The sequence below is a fragment of the Engraulis encrasicolus genome, chromosome 16, assembly GCF_034702125.1.
Source record: "Engraulis encrasicolus isolate BLACKSEA-1 chromosome 16, IST_EnEncr_1.0, whole genome shotgun sequence".
NCBI lineage: Eukaryota > Metazoa > Chordata > Actinopteri > Clupeiformes > Engraulidae > Engraulis > Engraulis encrasicolus.
In genome coordinates, this window is record NC_085872.1 from 41,818,907 (window position 1) to 41,841,061 (window position 22,155).

Here is a 22,155-nt window from a genome sequence, read left to right on the forward strand (position 1 = left end):
CAGTATCATAAATGCTAAAATATCATCTTTTATTATATGGTGTGACGTCATCGGTCGAATGCTCCATTCATTTCAACGGGGCTCCCCAACGTTCACACGTCTGTTATTTTTCGATAACGGACGGGTTGGTCTATAACAGACCGCCGTCAATGGCAACAAGACTTTTCACTGCTAAAGCGACTTTTCAACAAGACTCTAATCAGCTGCTGTGATGGACAACACCTGCTGTCCTCCTGGCTACCTAGCTGTTGCCTAGCGGTGTTCCACAACGACTGTTTTGTTTTGCGCAGCAACAATCTTAACATTAAATAGGCCTAAAGAAATGTCCCCGCCATACATCATTTAAGTATATCCATATAATAAGCGGGTTAACTTTCGGCGAGTCTCAGCTTCAGAGAGAACAAGACCCCTCCGCTCCGCGTCGGGGTCTAAAGATTCTCTCTGTCGTGCTGCTATTCCACGGTAGCGACCTTCTCGCCGAACATTAACCCTTACGTAATCACTATCAATAACACCAGTTGATGTCATTCAATTGCAGTTGTACATATGTCAGTACTGTTGGTATCTGACTGTTTGATTTAGTCTACTTAAGCTAAAATGATATGTCGTGGGTGTGGAGGCTCAAGGTGAGGTGAAAAAAAGAAAAGAGAACCAAAACAAAACACGCATGAATCCCGATTGTTCCGGCATCAGTGGCGTTCATGCGCCAAACTCCAGAACTCGATTGTCATGTGAGCAGTGTCGTCAGCTGTCTCGACAGGTCCCGAGCTGGTGAATGCAACATTAGTCACAGAGTTCCACTAAATGGCCATTAGACAGGCCCTTATATCTCCGCCATCTTGGACTCTTGGATTCTTGGATTTTCTAGGTCTCTAGGACTACAATACCTCACTGAGCCGAGCTGCCATTGACATGAGGTAACTTCAGGATATACTACTCAATACCTTTTTTCTCACCCGCCATTCAATCACTTTAAAGAAGCCCATTTAAAGGTTGATAGGATCACTGTCCAGCACACAAAGGGAGCACTTGCCCATGGCTTCAATCAATCAATGGATTCTGATCAGGCAGTGGCTTTGAGAGCCGTTTTACTCGCCTTCTCTGATCACGTGTAAAAGGACAGGGGGCTGCACTTTGATTCAATCAGTCTGAAAAGAGCCGAAAGACCATCTCCCAAGGGGACACTGAGTTGAGTGCAATCTTAGATGAACACATCAACAGGCCAAGAGTCTATAAGCTGCATGGCCCATGCAGTGCAATGGAAGCCAGAGGCAGAGAACAGGAGACAGGAATGACAGGAAAGACGGCGAGAATGTGGGTTCCTTAAAGCTTTGGGTTTTTGTGTAAATTTGACTCGCAATACAGGCAAAACACAGTCTTAGCTGTCTACAGTTTTTGAAATTCTCAAGATCTGAAATTGTCTACTTTGAAGTGAAACATTGGATATCTTTTGGGCCTTTCCGTTTTTGGGTGCTACATATCTTTTGTACATGTCCACAGAGTATTACGTCACAGAAGAGCATGTAAGAGGCTAGAATAGCTCAAGTTATCACAGTTAGTTCTCTCAGTTGCCTACGGCAATTTAAGGCATTTTCGTCACTTTTCCTCAGGTTTAAGGTGACCTTGTATCATATTCTTAGGTGGTAAAATACTTAAAAGGTAGCAACATGAGAAAGCTTGCGTATGGTAAAGCATATCAATTTTCTCCAAGTCAATTGCTATTCCCATTTAAAAGCTTGCAGAAGAACCAAAAAACACGCAGCCATTCACGTTTCTATGATTCAACAGAACTGAGAACTGAGCAATAGCAATGGGTTTGAGACAGGCTGAACAGAGATATACCACCACAAGGCAGGCTATGATTTGGACGACTGAGTCATATCTCTTTAAATATATGCACAAAATGAAGAATATACACGGTGTAATATGCATCATAGACGCCATAAAGGCAAATCAACACGTTTTTTTGTTTTTCAAGCACTGACATGAAATCGAGAGACTCTGACTGCCCTTTAGTGTGTCTTTATAAAAGACTGAATCCTATTGGCTTTGGGTTTATGGGTATCCACAAATGTGTGGTGATCACCATTGTCTTGTATTCTTTTTCCATCTGTGTCGGCGTGTGTGTGTGTGTGTCTACATGTGTGCGTGTGTGCGTGTGTGCGCGTGTGTGTGTGTGTGTGTGTCTGTGTGTGTCTGTGTGTGTCTGTGTGTGTCTGTGTGTGTCTGTGTGTGTCTGTGTGTGTCTGTGTGTGTGTGTGTGTGTGTGTGTGTGTGTGTGTGTGTGTGTGTTCGTGTGTGTGTGTGTGTGTATTGTGTGTGTATTGTTTATCTCTGTGCCAGCAGTTCTCCCTGCCTGCCTGCCAAAGGAGCCAAGCCTTGTTGAGTTCAGAGGGCTAGAGCCTGAGCCTGGCTCCCCTCCCCCACTGCCAACTCTGTCCCCTGCTGCCTCTCTCCATCCCCCTTCCCTCTCCCCTCTCCTCTCCCCCCCTTCCCCTCCCCCGTCCCCTCCCCCCTCCTCTCCTCTCCTCTCCTTTCCTTTCCTCCCCTTCCCTCCCCTCTCCTCCCCTCCCCACCCCCACCCCCTCACAGCCTCCAGCTCATGATGCCAGGCAGCCCTTGCCTCCATGGCCTGCAGACAGCTCCCCGGCATCCGCTCTCATCCTTACTACCCCCACTCTCCTGCCCGCCATACTCTGTATGCCTCTGACGACATGCAAGCCAAGTAGCAACTTCATTAAAAACTTTCCCTTCCAGAGAGAGAGAGGGGGTGGAGGGCATGAAGGGGGCTGGATGGTGGTGGTGGTGGTGAAGCCTCCAGGGCCCCCGGGGGCCCAGTGCATCCTCCCTGCCTCATTTTCACATGCCTTTGGCCTCTACACATCACAACAGGACGAGGGGAAATAATTGAAGGCCAGTGTGGGCACTGGACACTTTAGTGTTAACGTTGGCATCTGGCTCAGTAAACCAGACCGAGTGAGTGTCTGTGTGTAGTGAGAGTCTGTGTGTACTGTGTAGTCTCCTTCCAGCCGTCTGGCCCCTCTACATCGGCTTCTCTCTCAAGGGCTGCCTGTGACTGACTGACTGATGAGGAGTGTGTCTGCCCCATCATACAGCAAACGTGAAAGAAAAGAGCATTTAAAAAAAACACATAAAAACAAAAACATAACATTCATCCTGTCAGGGGGGCAAAGAGTAGCGAGCTCATTTGCTTCAAGCACCCTGTTTACATTTAATGAACAGTCTGCCGCGTTTGGCCACGTCCCTGCCGCTATCAATCAGCTGAGGTAAAAAACAAACACCCAAGTGGTGCCCCCGCAATTCTGACAGTCAGTGTGCACTCCCTAATGACAGCCATTTTAAAGGGGCCTTAACATGTCAAGAGAGGAGGAGGCTGGAGGGAGGAGAGAGGAGCCCGTCAGCCTGTTGACAGTGGGGGTCCCTCGTTGTTGTTCTGGTAATTTGAGCCTCATTATTCCGTCAGAACACATCCGGGAGGGCCTGCCTGCCTGCCATTGGAGCTGTCAAAACTGAAACACATTTTCGGAAAATTAACCCCCTCCCTCCCCCGTTGATTCCTCCCGGTTTTCTGGATATTTTCTGCTTCAGTTTCGATCTCCATCTCTGGACTTGGGCTCCCTCAAGACTACATAGCTGGGGGAAAGGCTCATATCTGCCATTTGTGGATGGTGGAACTTGACAGAGAAATCGAGGACTCTTGTGTCTAGTGAATTGCCACCTGACTCTGCAGCCTCTGTTAGTGCTAAATGTGGGCAGACTCACATAAAACAGTACATGCACACAAACAGTAACCATACAGGCAGACTTAATTTAGAACAGGGAGCTAGCTTATGAAATCGATGGCTACATTATGCATGATGCACATGACCATATGACTTAAGACGTGAAGGCAGCTTTATCACTTGCTGCAAGCTTCTTGGACAGAAACATGTACTTCACTCTGTATGTGTACTGGAGTGCATGAATGGATTTCTGTGCCAGAATGATTTCATTTTCATCTCTGTGGGCTACGTGGTGAGTACAAGCCTTGGCCTTGTCTTCGTGTGGCTGTGAGTGTTGAGTGTGAGTGTGAGTTTGTGTGTTTCTATGCGTGTCGCTTGTGTGTCTGTGTGTGTCTGTGTGTGTCTGTGTGTGTCTGTGTGTATGTGTGTGTGTGTGTGTGTGTTGATGGTGTGTGTTGGGTGGGTATCAGTGTTGTTGGGCCGGAGTTGGCTCCCTGCCTCCTCATCCCTCTCATGCCCCTGGTGCTATGGTAACAGATGGCAGTGCCCACCATGCCTGCCTCTCTCCTCTCTCTCCTCAGTAGCACTTCTTCCCGAACCCACCAGACTTCTGCCCTCCAGTCTCCAAACGTGCGGCGGTGCCCCAGGGAAGCAGCACCACCTCCAGCTAGGAGCTCACTGCCAACGCTCCCAGATGCTGCTGCACTCGTGTGTTTGGTGTAGTGATGCATTCCCAAGCACTGTATTTTTTTTCCCATAAACTAGCAAGCACATTCACCGTCTTGCACAAGTATACAAAGATTAAATCCGGTTAGCAACATACTCAAGACACAAGCCAAATTCACACACACACACGCACACGCACGCGCACACACACACACACACACACACACACACACACACTAGAGTGTACCGTCACACCGGTGTGAAGGGAATGTTCGGGCAGTGAAAGTTCTATGGAATCCTGGGCGTCATTCAATACAATTTGGAATTTTAGAATTTTGCATTGTTATAGAATGCATTCTTTTTATAGAATGCATTCTTTTTCTAGAATGTTCAAAAACCCACCCTCTTAAAGGTTAAACATCCACTGATATGAGCTGCACACAAAAAAAACGTGTCTCTAGGGACATTGTGCACATCCAAAATCTCAAAACGAACTTGCTCCGCACCTTTTATTCTCCGCAGCTTCCAGCTTCAAGGCCACCTAGCGACCTCCACAACCCCCACCCCAGCCCCAACCCCCCTAAATCTACCCGTCCATCCCTAAAGCCCCATCTCTCCTCTAACAGTATGGTATTTACCACTCTGATGCCCCAGGCAGGGGTGCTGGTGGGCTGCCTGCTCTTTGGGGGCTCCATGGACCAGGAGTGGGAGCCAGCTCGGCCTGGGCCTCTCCATCCTCCCTGAGGTGGGATTGGGTGAGGAGAAGAGGAGGAGGAGGAGGAGGAGGAGAGGGGAGGAAGAGGGAGGGGTAACAACATGCAGCAACATAAAAAACCAGAGCAGGCAGAAAAAAACACACACAGACATTCCAATCAGCACCTCACATGCAGATAGTCCTTATATATGTATACATATAGATAGACAGAGATGTGTGTTAAGGTTAAGTAACACTGTGAAATAGAGAAAAAATAGAGAATGAGTGATGCAGAACTGTGGACTCAGATTAGGACAGGTCAGCAAGTCAACTTAAGGGCTCCGCTTCGTTGCTAAGCAGCATCCTTTATTGTAGCATCACGTGCGGGAGGCGGTTGTTAGGGGTCCCTGAACCCTGAGTTGGCATGAAACGCTTGTAGCGGACGGCAGACATGGGCCATAGCTGTGACACCAGACGACACCTGAGGGACTGTTAACAACTAGGCGTGACTGTATCATGCATATCCCTTTCATCAGTGTGTCATGCAGCTGTCGATGAGTCATGAATGTTGAAGGAGCTCTTGGAGAACGGCTATCGCTGTCAGGCAGGCGTACGGGGTAAGCGCTTGGCTCAGCCTTGCAAGAGACGCAAGACGAGATTGGCAGCGTGCGTGCAGCTGCTATAGGGCCGAAGCAACAATGACCGCTGACAGGAGAGCACTGTGCAGGTGGTGAGCAATCGTGCCGAGACAAACCTTTCCCCCTTCGCGCACGCATGCACACACGTACGCACGCGCACGCGCACACACGCAGATCGATGAGCACACACACTCATGCACATGCACGTCATTGCAGACTCCAGCATAGAAGCTTTCGCTATGGTAACGCCATTAGTAACTAGGCTTGTTTACAGACGGGCGATGGGGGCGGGGGAAGGGGAGGGCGAGTATGTGATCCTGCGATTCTCACAGGGCCGCCCATTGTGAGGGGGCGGGGAGGCGTGTGTGGAAGAAGGACCTTTCATTAAAACTCATTCACAGCGTGGCCCGACTATATTTACAAAACCAGTGTGTGGATGTCAATGTTTAACTTGGTGCTGACAAATTCCACGTGCAGGTTCAAAACGGCTCTTTGGAGGACTGCGTCCGTCACTGCCTATTGTCTGAAAATATACATTTGCTGCCATTTTCACTAGGACTCTTGCGTCAAACCAGATGGTTATTATTAAGAAGTCGATTAACCGCTCAATAAAAGTTAAGCAGAATAAAATGAATGACACTGTAATCACCAGCATTAGGGATAAATAATGGACTAATAAGCTAATAAGTTTGACTGATGCACCATTTCACACAAAGTTAAGGAATGACTCAAGTAAAATATGGCTCTCCTAATAGCTTGGCCATGTGCGCACAATATCCAGATTAATTATTTTTTGGCTAACGGTATTCAAATTCAGGGAGGCGCCCGATCCTGGTTACCGTATCCTCAGAGGTTAACTGAGGTTGGGGGGGAGCAGCTGCGTCAGCAACCTAGTGGGAGCACACAGCAGTGGAGTGACTGCTGCAAATCGAAAGTGAAGTGCGTGGGAGGGCACGAGCAGTGAGTCACCTCGGGGAAGACGGCACACTTGCTCCTCGAAATGAACGGCAGCACACGCACACACACACCTGACAAAAAACAGTCCAAGGAAGACCCACAGCAGAAGGTGCAGGCTGACAGTCAGGGCCAAACATTGGCCACTGGCTTAAAATAATACTTGTTCCCTACCAGTGGTATCAACAATAATTGATTCGGCAATGCATCGCAATGCGGGGCTGGACAATTCAATAATCAATTCGGCAAGTACCATAATTGATGCGCCATTTTTAAAAAAAGTTTCAATTACTTCTGTGGACATTTCCCGAGCAAATGAACGTTTCATTAAATTAAAGCACTTGAAAACTACAAGGCTGATACAATGTGGTTCAATATCTGACTGCTTGTATTGCCTAATGACTGATGAAAAATTACCCTTGCTCTCAATAGAAATGCAATGCATTTGCAAAGCATCGCAAAATCGGACTGAATTGAATCGAATCGTTAACTCCAGAATCGTAATCGAATCGAATCGTGAGGGCAGAGCAAATGCACATGACTATTTCCTACCAATACTAGCCAACTAGTTCAGATTATGGTACATGGCGCATTGAGCCAAAGCACTGAATGAGGATAGATTAAGATGCAGAGATAGCAGATCAGGAACAGGTGGTCCTCTGATGAAGGGTGAGTATGACGGTGGTTCACATGGAATCTGATTGACTGAACTGAACATAGAGGAAAAGTGTGTTTCACAATCTCGAAATAATAGTTTGGAACCTACTCATATCAACTGTCCCCTCAGCCAATAACATGCAAGTGTGACATTATGGTTATATATTGCTTTATTAAAATAGCTTTTCTTTGCACTCGAAACTACATGAAAGCAATTCTGAAGACCGTGTGGGCCTGCATCCTCTCTCTTATCCTTCTCATTCATAGCATACAGAACAAAGTGGAAAAAAAGAGAAATGTGGAGGACAGTTATGAGTTATTCATCATACCTGTCTAACACGTGGTCTTCCCGGGGAGAACTTCCTCTTGGTAATGGCTGGCTTCCCCATGCCGATTTTCGGGGTCATGGGCAGGAACATGGCAGGTGGTATAGCTGTGCTGAAGTCTACCGCTGAGAACGGCAGCTCTCCGTCTGTGTCCGGAAGCTGGAACTGGTCCGGTATCGGTTCGCCAGGAGATCCCATTGGTGAGGGCGTTGCTTGAGCTACACCAGGGGATAGCGGGTCCTCTGGTAGTCTGGCTGTGGTGGATGGCTTATGGGTGGCACTCTTTGCGTCAGCTGGTGGTGTAGGCTGGGGGATGCTTGACCCGTCAGCATGGGTGACCTCCATGTCCTCAGGATGTTCCTGTGCTGAGGGCTCGGTCTTCACCACCTCCCCTGTGCTCTGCTTCTTCCCAACCTTCAGCAGCATCTTCTTCTTCTTCTCCTTTTTCTCCTCTTTCTTCTTCTCCTTCTCCTTCCCCTTCTCCTCCTCCTCCTCTTCCTTGAGCGAACGTTCTTCCTTTGGCACGAGGGTTGGGACAGTTGCCTCTTCAGTCGCCTTGGCAGCTGAGATGTTGTCTGAGGAGACCTCCATGGCTTCATCCTCCTCAGCTGGGGGTGTTGTTGTTGCATCGGTGGGTTCTTTGGTGGGTGGTGGGGTGGGGGGCTTGTGCTCCTCCTGCCCAGGCGAGGGAGCCTCTGCCTGGGGTGCTGCTGTCTGGGGCTTGGGCTCGGCTCCTGGCTCTGGTTCTGGCAGCACTGCTGCTGGCTGTGGAGCCTCTGGGACCTTGGGTGTTGACCTATGGCTGTCTGTGTCATCAGTGGGAGCTGAAAGGTACAGAGAGAGAATAGCTCAGTTCAGTTAGGTTTATACTATACTATACAAACCCAATAGAATAGCATCATACCATTTTTAGCCTTGGCTAATTTCCAATGCCCATCCCTAGAAGGGCTTTTAAAATAAAATATAATAGAAGGGTTTTGAGGGATCATGTCAATATATGAACTACAGACAGAAACCACGTCTATAAACTGTATCATGCACCAATCATCACATTATTGCTGTCGTCACGACAGCTAACAATACCAATAGGTTTATTCTTTGCTGCAGCAACCACACCGTTTCTCCTAATATTCAAAGTCTCTGTTGGAACTGCGTTTTCAGAGGAGGGAGGATGGGCTGTTTGTAGTGTACCTGCTGCTGTAGCGCTTGGCTCTTCTGCACACGTAACCTCATTTAGCACCTCAGCTGCCAGCTCCAGTTTGGCGCCTGCAAGAGAAGAGCGAGGAGAAGCCAGTCAATGAAACAGCGAGGCTCCCACCGCTACGCGCTTACATAACTCCTTTTCCAGGCAAGGACGGAAAGTGTTACCATTACAGTGAGAAGAACATGGGCAAGACTACATGCTAATGACCATGGTGTGAAGAGAAAACAGGAGTGACAGAAGAGAAATGAGAGGGAAAGGGCAGTTGAGGAACTGAATCGTTGATGACTTTCAATGTCACTACGGTTATGGGCAAACGTCTATGGGAATCTGTCTATGGGCAATATCTAGTCATCATTGGGTAACTAGATAATAAACGTTTCCCACTGAAATCTTTATTATACTTCGGCATAAAGTGGGTGGGGGTTGTAATAGTTTTTACACTTACATATATACACACGTGCACAAGAACACACACACACACACACACACACACACACGCACACACACACGCACACACACACACACACACACACACACACACACACACACACACACGCACACACACACAAGCACATTTGCTTTGGGTGGCATCATTGCAGCTCATAGATTGGCAGACTTATAGCCAAAGAGTGAAGTGTGGGAGTGAGAAACATGCCGAACACGAGGGAAGTCTATTCCATATGATGACATAATGAACTAAAACGAAGACAGCATAGTGCTGGCCCATGTCCATAAGGTCTTTGGTAACATGGCAATCTAAGCACCTGTCAGTAACAGGCACAGAGTAACACATTCATTCGGGTGGCATACTGGTGGAGAATAGAAAACCTGACAGAGGATTTCAGTATTATGGCATCTAATATATAAATATCTGCTAATCCGTCACACTCAACATCACAAATTCAATAGAGGTAAGCTATGACTAAACTGTGCTGCCCATACTTGAATAGCTATGTACATCAACCTGTGGCCCAGGCTAAAACACATTTCATTTCAAAACATGAATTTGGATGACAACAACAACAACACAGATCAAGCCCAATGGCTACATCTAAACATTACACGCATACAGGCATTCGCCGTTACACAGACACACTACTAGTGGTGAGCCAGACGTTCTGTGTACGTCTACAGTGGACATGGGCAGTTCACCGGATTACGTGGACTGTGCAAATGTATGGCGGATGGTTGGGCTGGTCTGAGGCCAGCTTGCCTCGGCTTTGCTTGGCTGCCAACAGCAGACACTCGGCCGTCATGCCCACATCCATCTGTGGTGAAAGCACACGGATCTCCACGGGGGAGCATCATGTAGGGGCGGATGAGTAGATGGCGGTACAGGGCATATAGAAAACACTCAGACTGTCGCAGCATCCCATACATACAAGCTGTACTACAGGCTACATCCTCTACTAGTACAACAGTGGAACAGTAGACAGTAAGACGAGATGAGGCGTCTGTCAATATGTTCTTACGCTGTGCTTTCCTACTTTCGGGTTCACCTAGTACACTTACGCTCATCATCATCATCCATGTGTGTCAGCGATGACAGCACACGGATGCAGCCCGCACAGTAGCATCAAAACCGCCGAGCACTGAGTTTCCGGTGCAAGGCCGAAAGCATTCAGTGGAGATGGGTTTTAGTCACTCGAACAGAGAGCCCACTACGGAGCCTTACAAAACTCAAAGAGACTGACGCTATTCACACACCTTCATCAGGACTTTCAGTTAGTACGAAAAGAAGTGTGAAGAGTTTGCACAAGTTGTGCTGACAGCAGCTCTTTTTTTCAAAGTATTTTTGGAGGCTTTTCAAGCCTTAATTATGAGACAGGACAGTGAAGGACAGACAGGAAGTGAGTTGGGAAAGGGCCCGGAATCGAACCCGGGTCGGATGCGTAGCAGAGAGAGAGAGAGAGAGAGAGAGAGAGAGAGAGAGAGAGAGAGAGAGAGAGAGTGGAGGCAGGGTGTGCTGCTGCTGAGTGGCAGGAGATTGTTATGGTGACTCAGTGAGTTCCACTACACCACAGCTGCGTCAGTGCAGCTCCTCACAGCGCCTTCTTTGAGGAACCCTGGTGAGGGGAGAACACACTTGTCCTGGGCACACAGTACCAGGGGGAGAAAAAAACGCTTCAGTATCAAGCACAGGAAGGCCTAGTTCTTCAGTTGGACACGGCACCCTTCACACACAGTGCACAAAAAGGCAGAGCAGCAGGGTAATGCCATCAGTCGAAGGCTTTGACTACAATGGCCTTCTCTCAAGAAGCACTACACGAAAGTAGACATCTCATGGACACGCAGCACTGGTGTTGTGGGTTTTCTGCAGTCTAGAGCACTATGTGGAGATTTACCAACCACGAGCGCTTTCCTCCCCCATCAGGAGTATGAAACGTGTAAAAACACAACACACACCTCCAGCCACTCCAACTGGTGGAAATGTTGCCTTTTCATGCAAAACACAACAGAGCAGCAGAGCACAAAGAGAGCAAAGCAGCTTTAATCCACTGATAGAAGTTGGAGATAATAATCTGTGAAGATACTTTAGCTGAAGGGCTGAAGTTGATTGTGTTTGTTTTGATTTGATGCATGGCGGAATATGAGAGGGACAGAGAGGAAGAAAAAAAGACCAGAGTGTGCAGTGATAAGGAGAGATGGGAAGAGGGACAGAAACAGAAACAGAGGGTTACAGAGACAGACAGAGATTGAAAGACAGACGGCAAGGGAGGGAGAATGAAAGATAATACAAAAAAGAGAGACAAATAGAGACAGAGAGAGATAGACAGACACAGAGAGGTAGACAGACGGAGAGAGAGAGATAAATAGAGACAGACAGAGAAAAAGAGAGAGAAAGAGATTGAAAGATCATCCAAAAAAAGAGAGACAAATAGAGACACAGAGAGAGAGAGAGAGAGAGAGAGAGAGAGAGAGAGAGAGAGAGAGAGAGAGAGAGAGAGAGAGAGAGATAAATAGAGACAGCCAGAGAAAAAGAGAGAGAGAGAAAGAGAATGAAAGATCATCCAAAACAGACAGAAAAAGACATGAAAGTGGGAGATGAGAAGTATAGAAGAAGGTTGAACCCAGTGCCTCTCTCTGGTAATGCTCCAGCCACAGACTCTTCATCTGCCACAACAAAGCGAATGTAGCGAGTTCACACACAATCGCCAGCCAGTCACACTCCTCCTCCTCCTCCTCCTCCTCCAAGGCTGGCAAACACAGACACCTGCTCCCTCGACCACCCCTCCCTCTCCCCATTCAAAGGCCTCTGGCACAAACGGGAACTCCGCTGCCCCACAGAGGCTGGCAGAACACTCAACGCCCCCCTGCCTCACCTCCCCCGACCCGGCAGGCAAATCACAACTCTGTCCCGACAAACCTCTCAGGTCACCGTTAGCACGGTTTGTCCGTGTGTGTGTGTCTGTGTCTGTGTGTGTCTGTGTCTGTGTGTGTGTGTGTCTGTGTGTGTCTGTGTGTGTGTGTGTCTGTGTGTGTGTGTGTGTGTGTGTGTGCCTGTGTGTGTGTGCCCGTGTGTGCCTGTGTGTGTGTGCCTGTGTGTGTGTGCCTGTGTGTGTGTGCCTGTGTGTGTGCCTGTGTGTGTGCCTGTGTGTGTGCGTCTGTGTGTGCGTCTGTGTGTGCGTCTGTGTGTGCGTCTGTGTGTCAGTGAGTGAGTGAGTGAGTGAGATATTAGAGAGAGAGAGAGAGAGAGAGAGAGAGAGAGAGAGAGAGAGAGAGAGATATTAGAGAGAGAGAGAGAGAGAGAGAGATATTACAGAGAGAGAGAGATATTACAGAGAGAGAGAGAGAGAGAGAGAGAGAGAGAGAGAGAGAGAGAGAGAGAGAGAGAGAGAGAGAGAGAGAGAGAGAGAGAGAGATAGAGATAGAGATAGAGATAGAGATAGAGAGAGAGAGAGAGAGAGAGGACACAAGTGTGAGTGAAAAGTGTGTTTTTACTGCCCTCAAGATATCTGAATGGTCAATAGTGTGAACTGAGTGAAACGCGTACAGTAATAAAGTAAGTAAACATTGATTGGTGATGAGAGATAAGACTACTGTACAGCAGATAAGACACCCTGGCCTCAGACACACTCTGCTGTATTACCAGAGATTCTTTAAGTATATAGAGATATGCCAACATAATAGGTTTCTATGGGCACCTAACATGACCAGGTTCCGGTCTGCCTAAAGGGGCGTGTCATAATGCTCCTAGCATTGAATAGAACAGTCCTCAGGTCTGCCTAGGTCTGCCTAAAGGGGGATTTCCCCCCCAATAATAGAACCCGGAAACAATGGGCCAATGGAACCTCTCTCTCTCTACTCTCTCTGGTATTACTGATCATGTGAATGAGGGCCTGAGCTTGGCTGATCTCTGCACTTCTACTGTTCATGCACCTGCTTCAGCGGCTCAGCACAGCTAATCCAATAAACTGCATCCTGATGCCAGTTACGACAAAACCCCGTGAAATCTCAATGTTGAAAACGAACAAAAAAAAGCAAGAAAAAAAAGCAAGCTATATGGAGTGTACTTTTTAACCACTGCTTTCACACTGATACCATGGCCAACACCCAGAACACATTGTTTTCTTAAGACACACACAGAGACACTCACAGACACTCACAAACAGACACTCACAGACACACACAGAGACACACAGAGACACACAGAGACACACAGACACACACACACAGACACACACAGACACACACAGACACACACAGACACACCTAACTCTTAACCAACTCTGCACCAAACCCACACTGGCCTCAGACATGGCAGGTAATAAAGCTTTAGCCTTCAGCCAGGCGGTGGGCTTTCTTCATGTTTTGATTTTAAATAAATAAAAAAATGCCTCTTGCAAAGCCTGCTTCTAGTGTTGCAGCACTCACCAGACACAAGCTCCCCAGTCTGCTTCTGACCATCTTCATCGTCCTCATCACGAGCCACGTCTTCCTCCGCTTGTGCTTCCCCTGGCTGGCAGTCCATCGAGCTGGGCGGCTGAGACTTTGACTTCGACGTTGAGACCTCAGAATCCGCCGCCACCTCTTCCTCCTCCTCCTCTTCCGCTTCCTCCTCCTCCTCCTCCTCTTCCTCCTCCCCCTCGGACGCAGCCAGGGTGAGCTGGGCCTCCAGCTCCTTGTGTGGGGGGTCCATATGTGGGCCGCTGCGTCGGCAGCTACAGCACTCGTAGTCCTCCCCGGGCTGGGCCTCCACAAAACCCTCCACCTGCTGCTCGCACTCCAGGTGCAGCCACCTAAGAATAAACACGGCACGGTGGTGTTAGTGGTGGACAGGTGGGGTGGGGATCTTACTGCAAGACCGTACAGGTAAACGGGAGGACATCAAATATCAAAACACAAGCAAAAAAATAGACAAATACAAAGAAGAAGAAAAGCAAAATCAAACTTACATGATTATCATAATTCATAATTATTTCTACAAAAAAAATATTTACTTGTTCATCATGTTGGTTTATGCACCCATTTTAAGCATAACTGTAGTTCATTCATCATCCACTAGTGCATTTCCCCCACCCCTGCCTGTACCTCTTGCAGCTGTGGCAGGAGAGCAGTGTGGACTGGAGCTCCGGGTCCAGGCCCCCGCCACACAGCAGGCAGACCAGCGCCGGGTCCTGCTGCACCGCACACGGCTCACACAGCAGGCCCGAGTGGTGCCACTGCCCACTGGTCCGCGTGCCGCACTGGTCACACACACGGCAGTTCTAGTGCAAAAACACACACACGGGCACACACACACAAACACATGCGGGCACACACGCGCGCGCGCGCACACACACACACACACACACAGACAGACATGGACACACGCGCACACACACATGTACGCACGCACACACACACACAAAATACATTAGGCATTAACTGTTTCATAAATTTTAGAAGAGGTAATGAAGAATTTATCAGATGTCTAACTATAAATATACATATTTGCATTGCCTTGGAGGTAAATGCTTCAGTGTTACTATATTTAAAACATCTTAAAAAGTCTACTGAGACAAAAAAAATCCTTCTTCAGAAACATAAAGGATTTTCATACCACAAATCAGCACACAGAGAAAGAAAGACTAACTAATGAAAAAAAGATTTCGGCAAAGATCATCTTTGGTTATGACTCTTGGTACTAACTCTACCCTACGTAGCATCTGCACTTAGTTTTCAGTATACTTCCTGTGCACTAGTTGCTTTGGTTAAAAAGCGTCTGCCAAATACAATGTATTGTAATGTGATGTGTTGTTTTGCATCAGCGTTGTTGCCAGGTCTGCTTACCTTGCATCTCCAGCCACCAGCAGGAAGACAGTCCATAGCTGGCTGCAGGCAGAATGTATGATAGCCTTTATCGCACATGTCACACACCAGCATCTTGGTGTCCTCGCCTGGGTTCCTGCAACGCCACACACATTACAAAGAACAACTTTTACACGGGAAGAGGTGAAGTCAAAGAATTTTAAAAAATGGTTAAGGATTTTTTCGGGTTTAATGTTGTCCTAAATTGGTGCAAGGATTTTGAAAAAGCCCAATGGACGCCATGACTTTAATCCAGTGTTTTTCCAACACTGACGTAGGGACCCCATTTGGGGTCGGCTGGAATTCAATTAGGGTCGCCTGAAATGTCTGAAAGTGTGTGGAAAAAAAGAATACTGATTAATAATGAATTAAACTAATTAATATAAAATAACTATTCAATATTCTCTTTGAAACATCACTTACAATCCTAGACTGATGTACATATCTGTAGGTTTAATACCCTACAACTTATGAACTGTGTCTCAGTCATGTTTTCACTTTTGTTGTGAAAAAAATGTGTATGGGGTCCTGAGAAATAAGTGATGTGAAAATGGGGTCGCGAGCCAAGAGGTTGGGAACCACTGCTTTAATCCTTGCCTTACAAATACAGTGCTCAACACAGGGGACAGACTGGAGGGAAGACTCACTTGCACGTCTGGCACACTTTGCACTCCGGACACTGCCAGCCTGCCCTCTTCAGGGGGGTGACTGCAATGTCCAGACACATGCCGTGGTAGTGCAGACCACAGCTGGTGCAGAAGAGCTGGTCTAGGAGCTCTCCAGGGCTGTCACACAGCACACAGTTGGCCTCCTCGTTAGCTGGTGGTGGAGAGGAGAGGAGAGGAGAGGAGAGGAGAGGAGAGGAGAGGAGAGGAGGGGAGGGGAGGAGAGGAGAGGGGAGAGGAGAGGAGAGGAGAGGAGAGGAGAGGAGAGGAGAGGAGAGGAGAGGAGAGGAGAGGAGAGGAGAGGAGAGGAGAGGGGGAGGAGAGGAGAGGAGAGGGGGAGGGTGCACAGAGGGAGAGGGTGAAGGAGAGATTGTTTTAATCATCATAAACGTAAAGGACCATATAGATAAAATACATAATAAGTGGCACCCCAGGAAAGAAAGTGAAACACAGAGAGAGAGGGAGCGTGTGTGTGTGTGTGTGTGTGTGTGTGTGTGTGTGTGTGTGTGTGTGTGTGTGTGTGTGTGTGTGTGTGTGTGTGTGTGTGTGTGTGTGTGTGTGTATGTGTGTGTGTGTGTGTAACAAAAAGGCAAAGAGGATAAAGAGAATGTATGAGAGCAGAGGAGGCCCATAGGGAGGAAATGAAGGAGCGAGATGAGATGAGAGAAACTCCCCGCGTAAGACAATGAGATGAAGAGAGGAGGCTCACATCTGTCAATGGCTAATTCAATGTGATCAGGGCAGAAGAGCAAAAGTCTCTTGAAGTCCTGGAAAGTTCCGGCAGCCCCCGCACAGGGGTAATGGTACATCCGATCGCACCCCTCCTCACAGCACTTGATGGATGCTCCAAGGCGCTTACAGTATGCACAGCACTGCAGGGGAGAGAGAGAGAGAGAGAGAGATAGAGAGAGAGTGAGCGAGAGAGAGAGAGAGAGAGAGAGCGAGAGATAGAGAGAGAGTGAGCGAGAGAGAGATAGAGAGAGAGAGAGAGAAAGAAAGAAAGAAAGGAAAGAAAGAAAGAGAGAAAGAAAGAAAGAGAGAAAGAAAGAAAGAGAGAGAGAGAGAGAGAGAGAGAGAGAGAGAGAGAGAGAGAGAGAGAGAGAGAGAGAAATCCATCAAATCCATGGCTGAAATAAAATGAACACATCATTCAGGGCTACAGCAGCTTAACCATACCACAGCTAAATTACAAGAGGAGACATCCACTCAAATCACCCAGTTCAACACCAGGCGCTTGGATACAACACCCAGGATGGATCCCATCCAACAACCACTCTCTGCAGCCTAGTGCATAGAAAACGGTGTGTCGGTCAAACTGTAATTACAGTTCCCAGAAAATTGGACTCAAGGTTTTCTAGGGTCAGTGCAATTACTGTGAAGTTCGCCACTCCAGTTGGCTTGCTTTGTGTGTCGTATGAAAATGTACGGCAGACCATTTTGACACCTCAGTCGAGTTGCGTATTCTTTCTCATCAAAAGTATCCTCTCAGGCTGCATGGAGACTGTTCAATTCTCTGTCATGGCCCAACATAACTGTAAAAAAAAAGTTTTATATCTTTTTTGCCTTATTTGATAGGACAGTTGGAGATGGTGACAAGAAGCGAGTGGGAGAGAGAGATGGGGGAGGATCGGCAAATGACCCGGGCCGGAACCGAACCCGGGTCGCCGGCGTAGTAACCCAGTGCCCTGGGGTTAGGCCATGGCAGGGCCATAACTGTAAAAGTTAAGATTTTAAAACATGCAAATGTGAACAGTGTGCGGGAGCTTTCTTTGCTTTAACGTTGGTGACCTAGGGGTTCCACTCCTACGCACCTGACCAAGCAGGTGTGCAAGAATTCTTCACTTACTAAGATTTCAAAATATCACATGCAGAACAAAAACGCATTGCCCGGATCACCAACTTTCCTTCTGTGAAAAAGTGAACCAACAGACAGTGGAACGGGAAGAGGAAATAATTCCCTCTCGAGGCAGACTCACTTCTTCTTCTCTCTGCCCCCTCTTTCCCTTTTGGGTCAGGCCTCTTCCTCTTCACTACTACCCTCCCAGGCGCATTTCCTCTAAATGCTTCGCAGTTTCCCCAATAGCAACATCCCTATTTACTGCACATACAGTACATGCTCCTGGTTGGTTATAGGTCATAGAGGTAGAAAATAACACTAGAGAGGACACAGCAATTTGCCACAGCACTGGGAAATGGCAGCTGGAGCTTCCGTAGGTAGTGTAGGCACCTTCGGGCAATGCAAGTCAATGGAGAACACGCCCACCCCTGTCAAAAAATTGACTATAACTGTGTGAATATGAAGTAACACATTAATCAAACACCAGATTTGAAATGGCAGGCTAAATATCTACTAAAATCATATGAGTCGATAAAATACATTTAAAAATCAAATAATATCTTTTATGAACATAGTTAGCAACACACTTCAACTATTGTCCTTGTATAGTGTGTTGGTGGACATTTTCACATGATTAAGCCATTTTTGAAAGAGGTGAGCCTCGTTCTCCATTAATTTCCAGTTCTCTGATCTACCTACAGATAATGGCCGCTACAGATTGCCGTAAAAAGGGGGGCGGGGTCCTCTCTAGTGTTATTTTCTACCTATATGTTCTAGGTACAGTACAACATGGTAAGCCATGGGCCTGTTATGCCTCTTTTCCACTACCGGTTTTCTGGTAGGCTTACAGCTCGACACAGTGCGACTCGGCCGCCAGTTTTTGCTCTTCGAATGAGCCGAGTCGTGCCCAATAGAAAAGTAAAAAGTGGCGGCCGAGTCGCACCGTGTCGAGCTGTAGGCCTACCAGAAAACCGGCAGTGGAAAAGGGGCATTAGTGTGTTTTTGTTTGTGATTGTTTTCTGATATGGCACCAACAGATGCAGTTCATCAAAAACTACACAAGGTGAGCTAATGCAATATGCTGCAACAATGGTACCCAAGAGCACGCACGTTCAAACTAATCCACCTAAAAACCACTGGGATCCGGGGAAGAGCAGCGCCTGAGTGAACGCGTTTCCGTCTCGAGCGTGCAAACTGTTGCATCCACTTGGGCAAGCCGACCCGACGGTTCAGGCTGCTAATTCAATGGCTTATTCACTGTTGCTTTAGTCACTTGCAAGAGGATACGTCGGCATTAAGAGCCCATAATTTGGGGCTTGTGTGCTGGGGGTGGGGAGGGTGGTAAATGTTAAGTGCTAAGCTACGGAGGCAGAAGCGTTCCTGAGTGCCTTGACCTTTTCCATCCCACAAGCGGGCGTGCCGCGCTGATCAGCGGTGACCTTTAGCAGGAGACAGATCCATCATGCCCATCACGTCACTCACTCACTCACAACAGGCCTGCAGCTGGCCAGTGGCCCACATGCACATAAACACATACTACACACACCTTAACTGTAGTAAATATGCACAAACTACACATACATACACACTTTTTAAACTTGAATATATTAACACGCACAAATGTATATGTTTGCACATCTTGCACATCAACACATAAAAACTGTCTCTGCATCTATTTTTTGGTGAATTATCTTGCTGTTGGTAGAGTGTTAGGTATCTCTTACACACTAAGAGCTCAAGCTATCTTATGCAATTGAGCCATGTTTTCCATTCTCCATTACTGTCGGTAACCAAGAGACCAACCCAACCAGAGGCCCCTAGGTGTGAATGTCCTGTGAACGTGAAAGCCGTTACTGACAGCGGCGGGGTGGGAGGGTGACCTCACCTGTGTGCTCCCTGAGTGGATGGCTTGGTCCACGTTGAGCAGTGATTGGTCCTCGCCCTGGCACACGCCCTGCGACCACATGGCACAGCGCTGATGGGCCCAGCACCGTCCTGCAGCAGAACACACAAGGGGAAACGCCACTTTCATCAGTTAAATCAAGGGTGGGAAACCTATGTCTCCAGGCCCTTGAGGCCGTTTTATCCGGCCCCCGACATAACTTCCGAACAGGTCTGGGTTGAGGGTCTAGCTAAACCCGTTCATGCAGCCGAGCCTCACCTGAGTCCTCAAAGAGCGTCTGGACATCAATGCCATCAGGGAGGCCGACGTGACTAAGCTCATCCCAAAACCTGCCAGCTCCTTCCTCCGCACTGTGAAAGCAGAGGGAGAGAGGGAGAGAGAGAGAGAGGGAGAGAGTGAGATGCAGAGGGAGAGAGGGAGAGAGGGAGAGAGTGAGATGCAGAGGGAGAGAGGGAGAGAGGGCGAGAGGAAGATGGAGAGATGGAGAGAGGGAGATAGAGAGTGGAAAAGAGAGGGGGAGAGAGAAACAGAGAAAGAGAATAGAGAATGTTTATATCATGAATACAGAATGTTTTACATGACAAATGGCCAACACAGAAATAAAGATGGCAAGCCAGTACGGACGACAAGACCAACAGGAACCATCAGCAGGCCACAAACCACAGAAGTTGATCCGGCCCAGCAGATGTGGTGTGTTTACACTGTAGGTGTCATTTTTTTCAGGGAAGCGGAGGCAGATAGGAAATACAATACGATTAACATATTCTTTCAGGACGAGGTGGGATGAGACAATGACGGATAAGCAAGCACATTAGAGCGGACTAATTTTTTTTAAAGCCTACCCACAGCAGACAGTCCTAGCTCAGTGTTGCCAGATTGGGCGGGTGCCCGCCCGATTGGGCTACTTGGGATGAGCGTAGGCGGGCAAAAACGGGGAAAATTGGCCATTTGGCGGGTTTTTAAGCCGTTTTGGGCCCATAGAAGTCAATGTAATTTGTTGAATTTGGGCGGAATTTAGCACATTTTGGCGGTTTTTGAGAACCTTTTGGGCGGGATTTGGTCAGACACATCTGGCAACACTGTCCTAGCTAGCTGCTACACCTGCTAGGGAGTCAGCATGCTGTAATGACTTAGCCGGCTGCCACAGTCCCTGCAGACTAGCGCAGCACAACTGCCGTCAGCTCCTCCAGAAACCAAACTAAGCAAGCAACCTCTGCATGGCCTCTTTGCTTACACACTGGGCGAGATATAGGCTCTCTTTCTCAATTCCCAGTGTTCTAGCCTTGCTAGGACGTGAAACACCCCGCGATTGGATACTCTTTGGTGAACTCCGTGGAGTATCCAATCACCAGGCAATTCACATCCTAGCAAGGCTAGAACACTTGGCATTGAGATGGCCCCATAGTCAAGCATCTGCTCATGTTTGCGTTTCTGCCTTTAGCCGTTTTATTGCTCATCAGTGTGCCACGGAAAACAAAAAAAAGGTTGAAAATGAGGGGGCATGGTGGCCGAGGGGGGGGATGAGTGGGTGAGGGAGTAGCTGGCTGGTTGGCTGGCTGGCTGAATGGTGAGGTCTTCTCTTGGGCCAGGAGTCACAGAGGAACAAAATTGATTGGTTAGCCCATTATGGGGAAATGTGTGTGTCAACGTGTCAGCGCATTGAGGAGCACGTCGTCAGAGCCCAGCAGTGCCCCCTCATTATAGCACAGTGGTGCAGGCTGCCCCCCCACCCCCACCATCACCACCACCACACCCAGAGCAGACACCCACCGCTCTCAGTCAGGGCACCACGGGAGGCAGAGGCAGCTGCCGTTGTTTGGCTAGGCCTGGGTAACAGGCACAGCGCACTAGACTTGCCCCTTAACACTCATTTTTAAACAGGTTATTTAGGTTCAGTGACTGGCTCTCCTCTCCCAAGTGTGCTTGAGTTGAGAGGAGGGCAGCGCAAGTTGGAGGAATTAATTATTGTTTGTGAAGATTGTGCCAAAGTGGCATGGTAACTCTGAAATCTGTTTTGGAAGTAAGGCCATGCGAGATCATTAAACCCTCATGATGAACCTTTAAAAGGCGTACTTAGTTAAGCCCCATGTCTTGGTACTGCCCTCGGGTAATAATGGTAACAATGTTTTATTTACATAAACAAATACACTAATAACTAGCAATTCAGGCTTTGCACCATGTGGACTTATAATAATTCACAATGGATCGTTCCTAAAATATGCAAGAGAACACTGCCCAATATTCCCAACAATACAAAAGGGATGCCAAATCTGAACCACCACATTTATTTACTACTGCACTGCCAGCAGACTATGATTAGTAACAATCACAATCCCATCCCATTTTACACAAGTAGCTGGTGCTACAAGACAAAGGCTTCAGATTACAGGTGCAGTCATGTCATAAGGCCAAGCCAATGAATATACAGATACACAACACTCCCAAACAAGACAAACCTTTACCATAAGGTACAGCAGCATTACAGTATACTGCCCTACAAAGGCAGAGAACCTTAACTCACCAGAGTGTGAAACTGCGAAAAGTGTCTCTGTCCAGACAAAAGTACAATAGTTAGAG

The 22,155-nt window shown here is 47.9% G+C and overlaps 1 protein-coding gene across 4 annotated transcripts in view; it reads right to left on the reverse strand.

Moving 5' to 3' along the window:
- Positions 1–22,155, reverse strand: part of kmt2cb (lysine (K)-specific methyltransferase 2Cb) — a 97,164-nt gene that overhangs the window by 47,035 nt on the left and 27,974 nt on the right. For 3 of the 4 annotated variants that reach the window (XM_063219656.1, XM_063219657.1, XM_063219655.1), the window contains exons 6-15: positions 19,837–19,928; positions 19,561–19,670; positions 16,548–16,710; positions 15,821–15,992; positions 15,156–15,270; positions 14,415–14,590; positions 13,758–14,122; positions 8,870–8,944; positions 7,682–8,502; positions 5,048–5,149 (exon numbers count right to left, since the gene is read on the reverse strand). In XM_063219656.1, coding sequence (XP_063075726.1) covers positions 5,048–5,149; positions 7,682–8,502; positions 8,870–8,944; positions 13,758–14,122; positions 14,415–14,590; positions 15,156–15,270; positions 15,821–15,992; positions 16,548–16,710; positions 19,561–19,670; positions 19,837–19,928 — 2,191 coding nt within the window. The remainder of the gene's footprint in view (positions 1–5,047; positions 5,150–7,681; positions 8,503–8,869; positions 8,945–13,757; positions 14,123–14,414; positions 14,591–15,155; positions 15,271–15,820; positions 15,993–16,547; positions 16,711–19,560; positions 19,671–19,836; positions 19,929–22,155) is intronic. The other variant, XM_063219658.1, reaches the window with a different exon arrangement.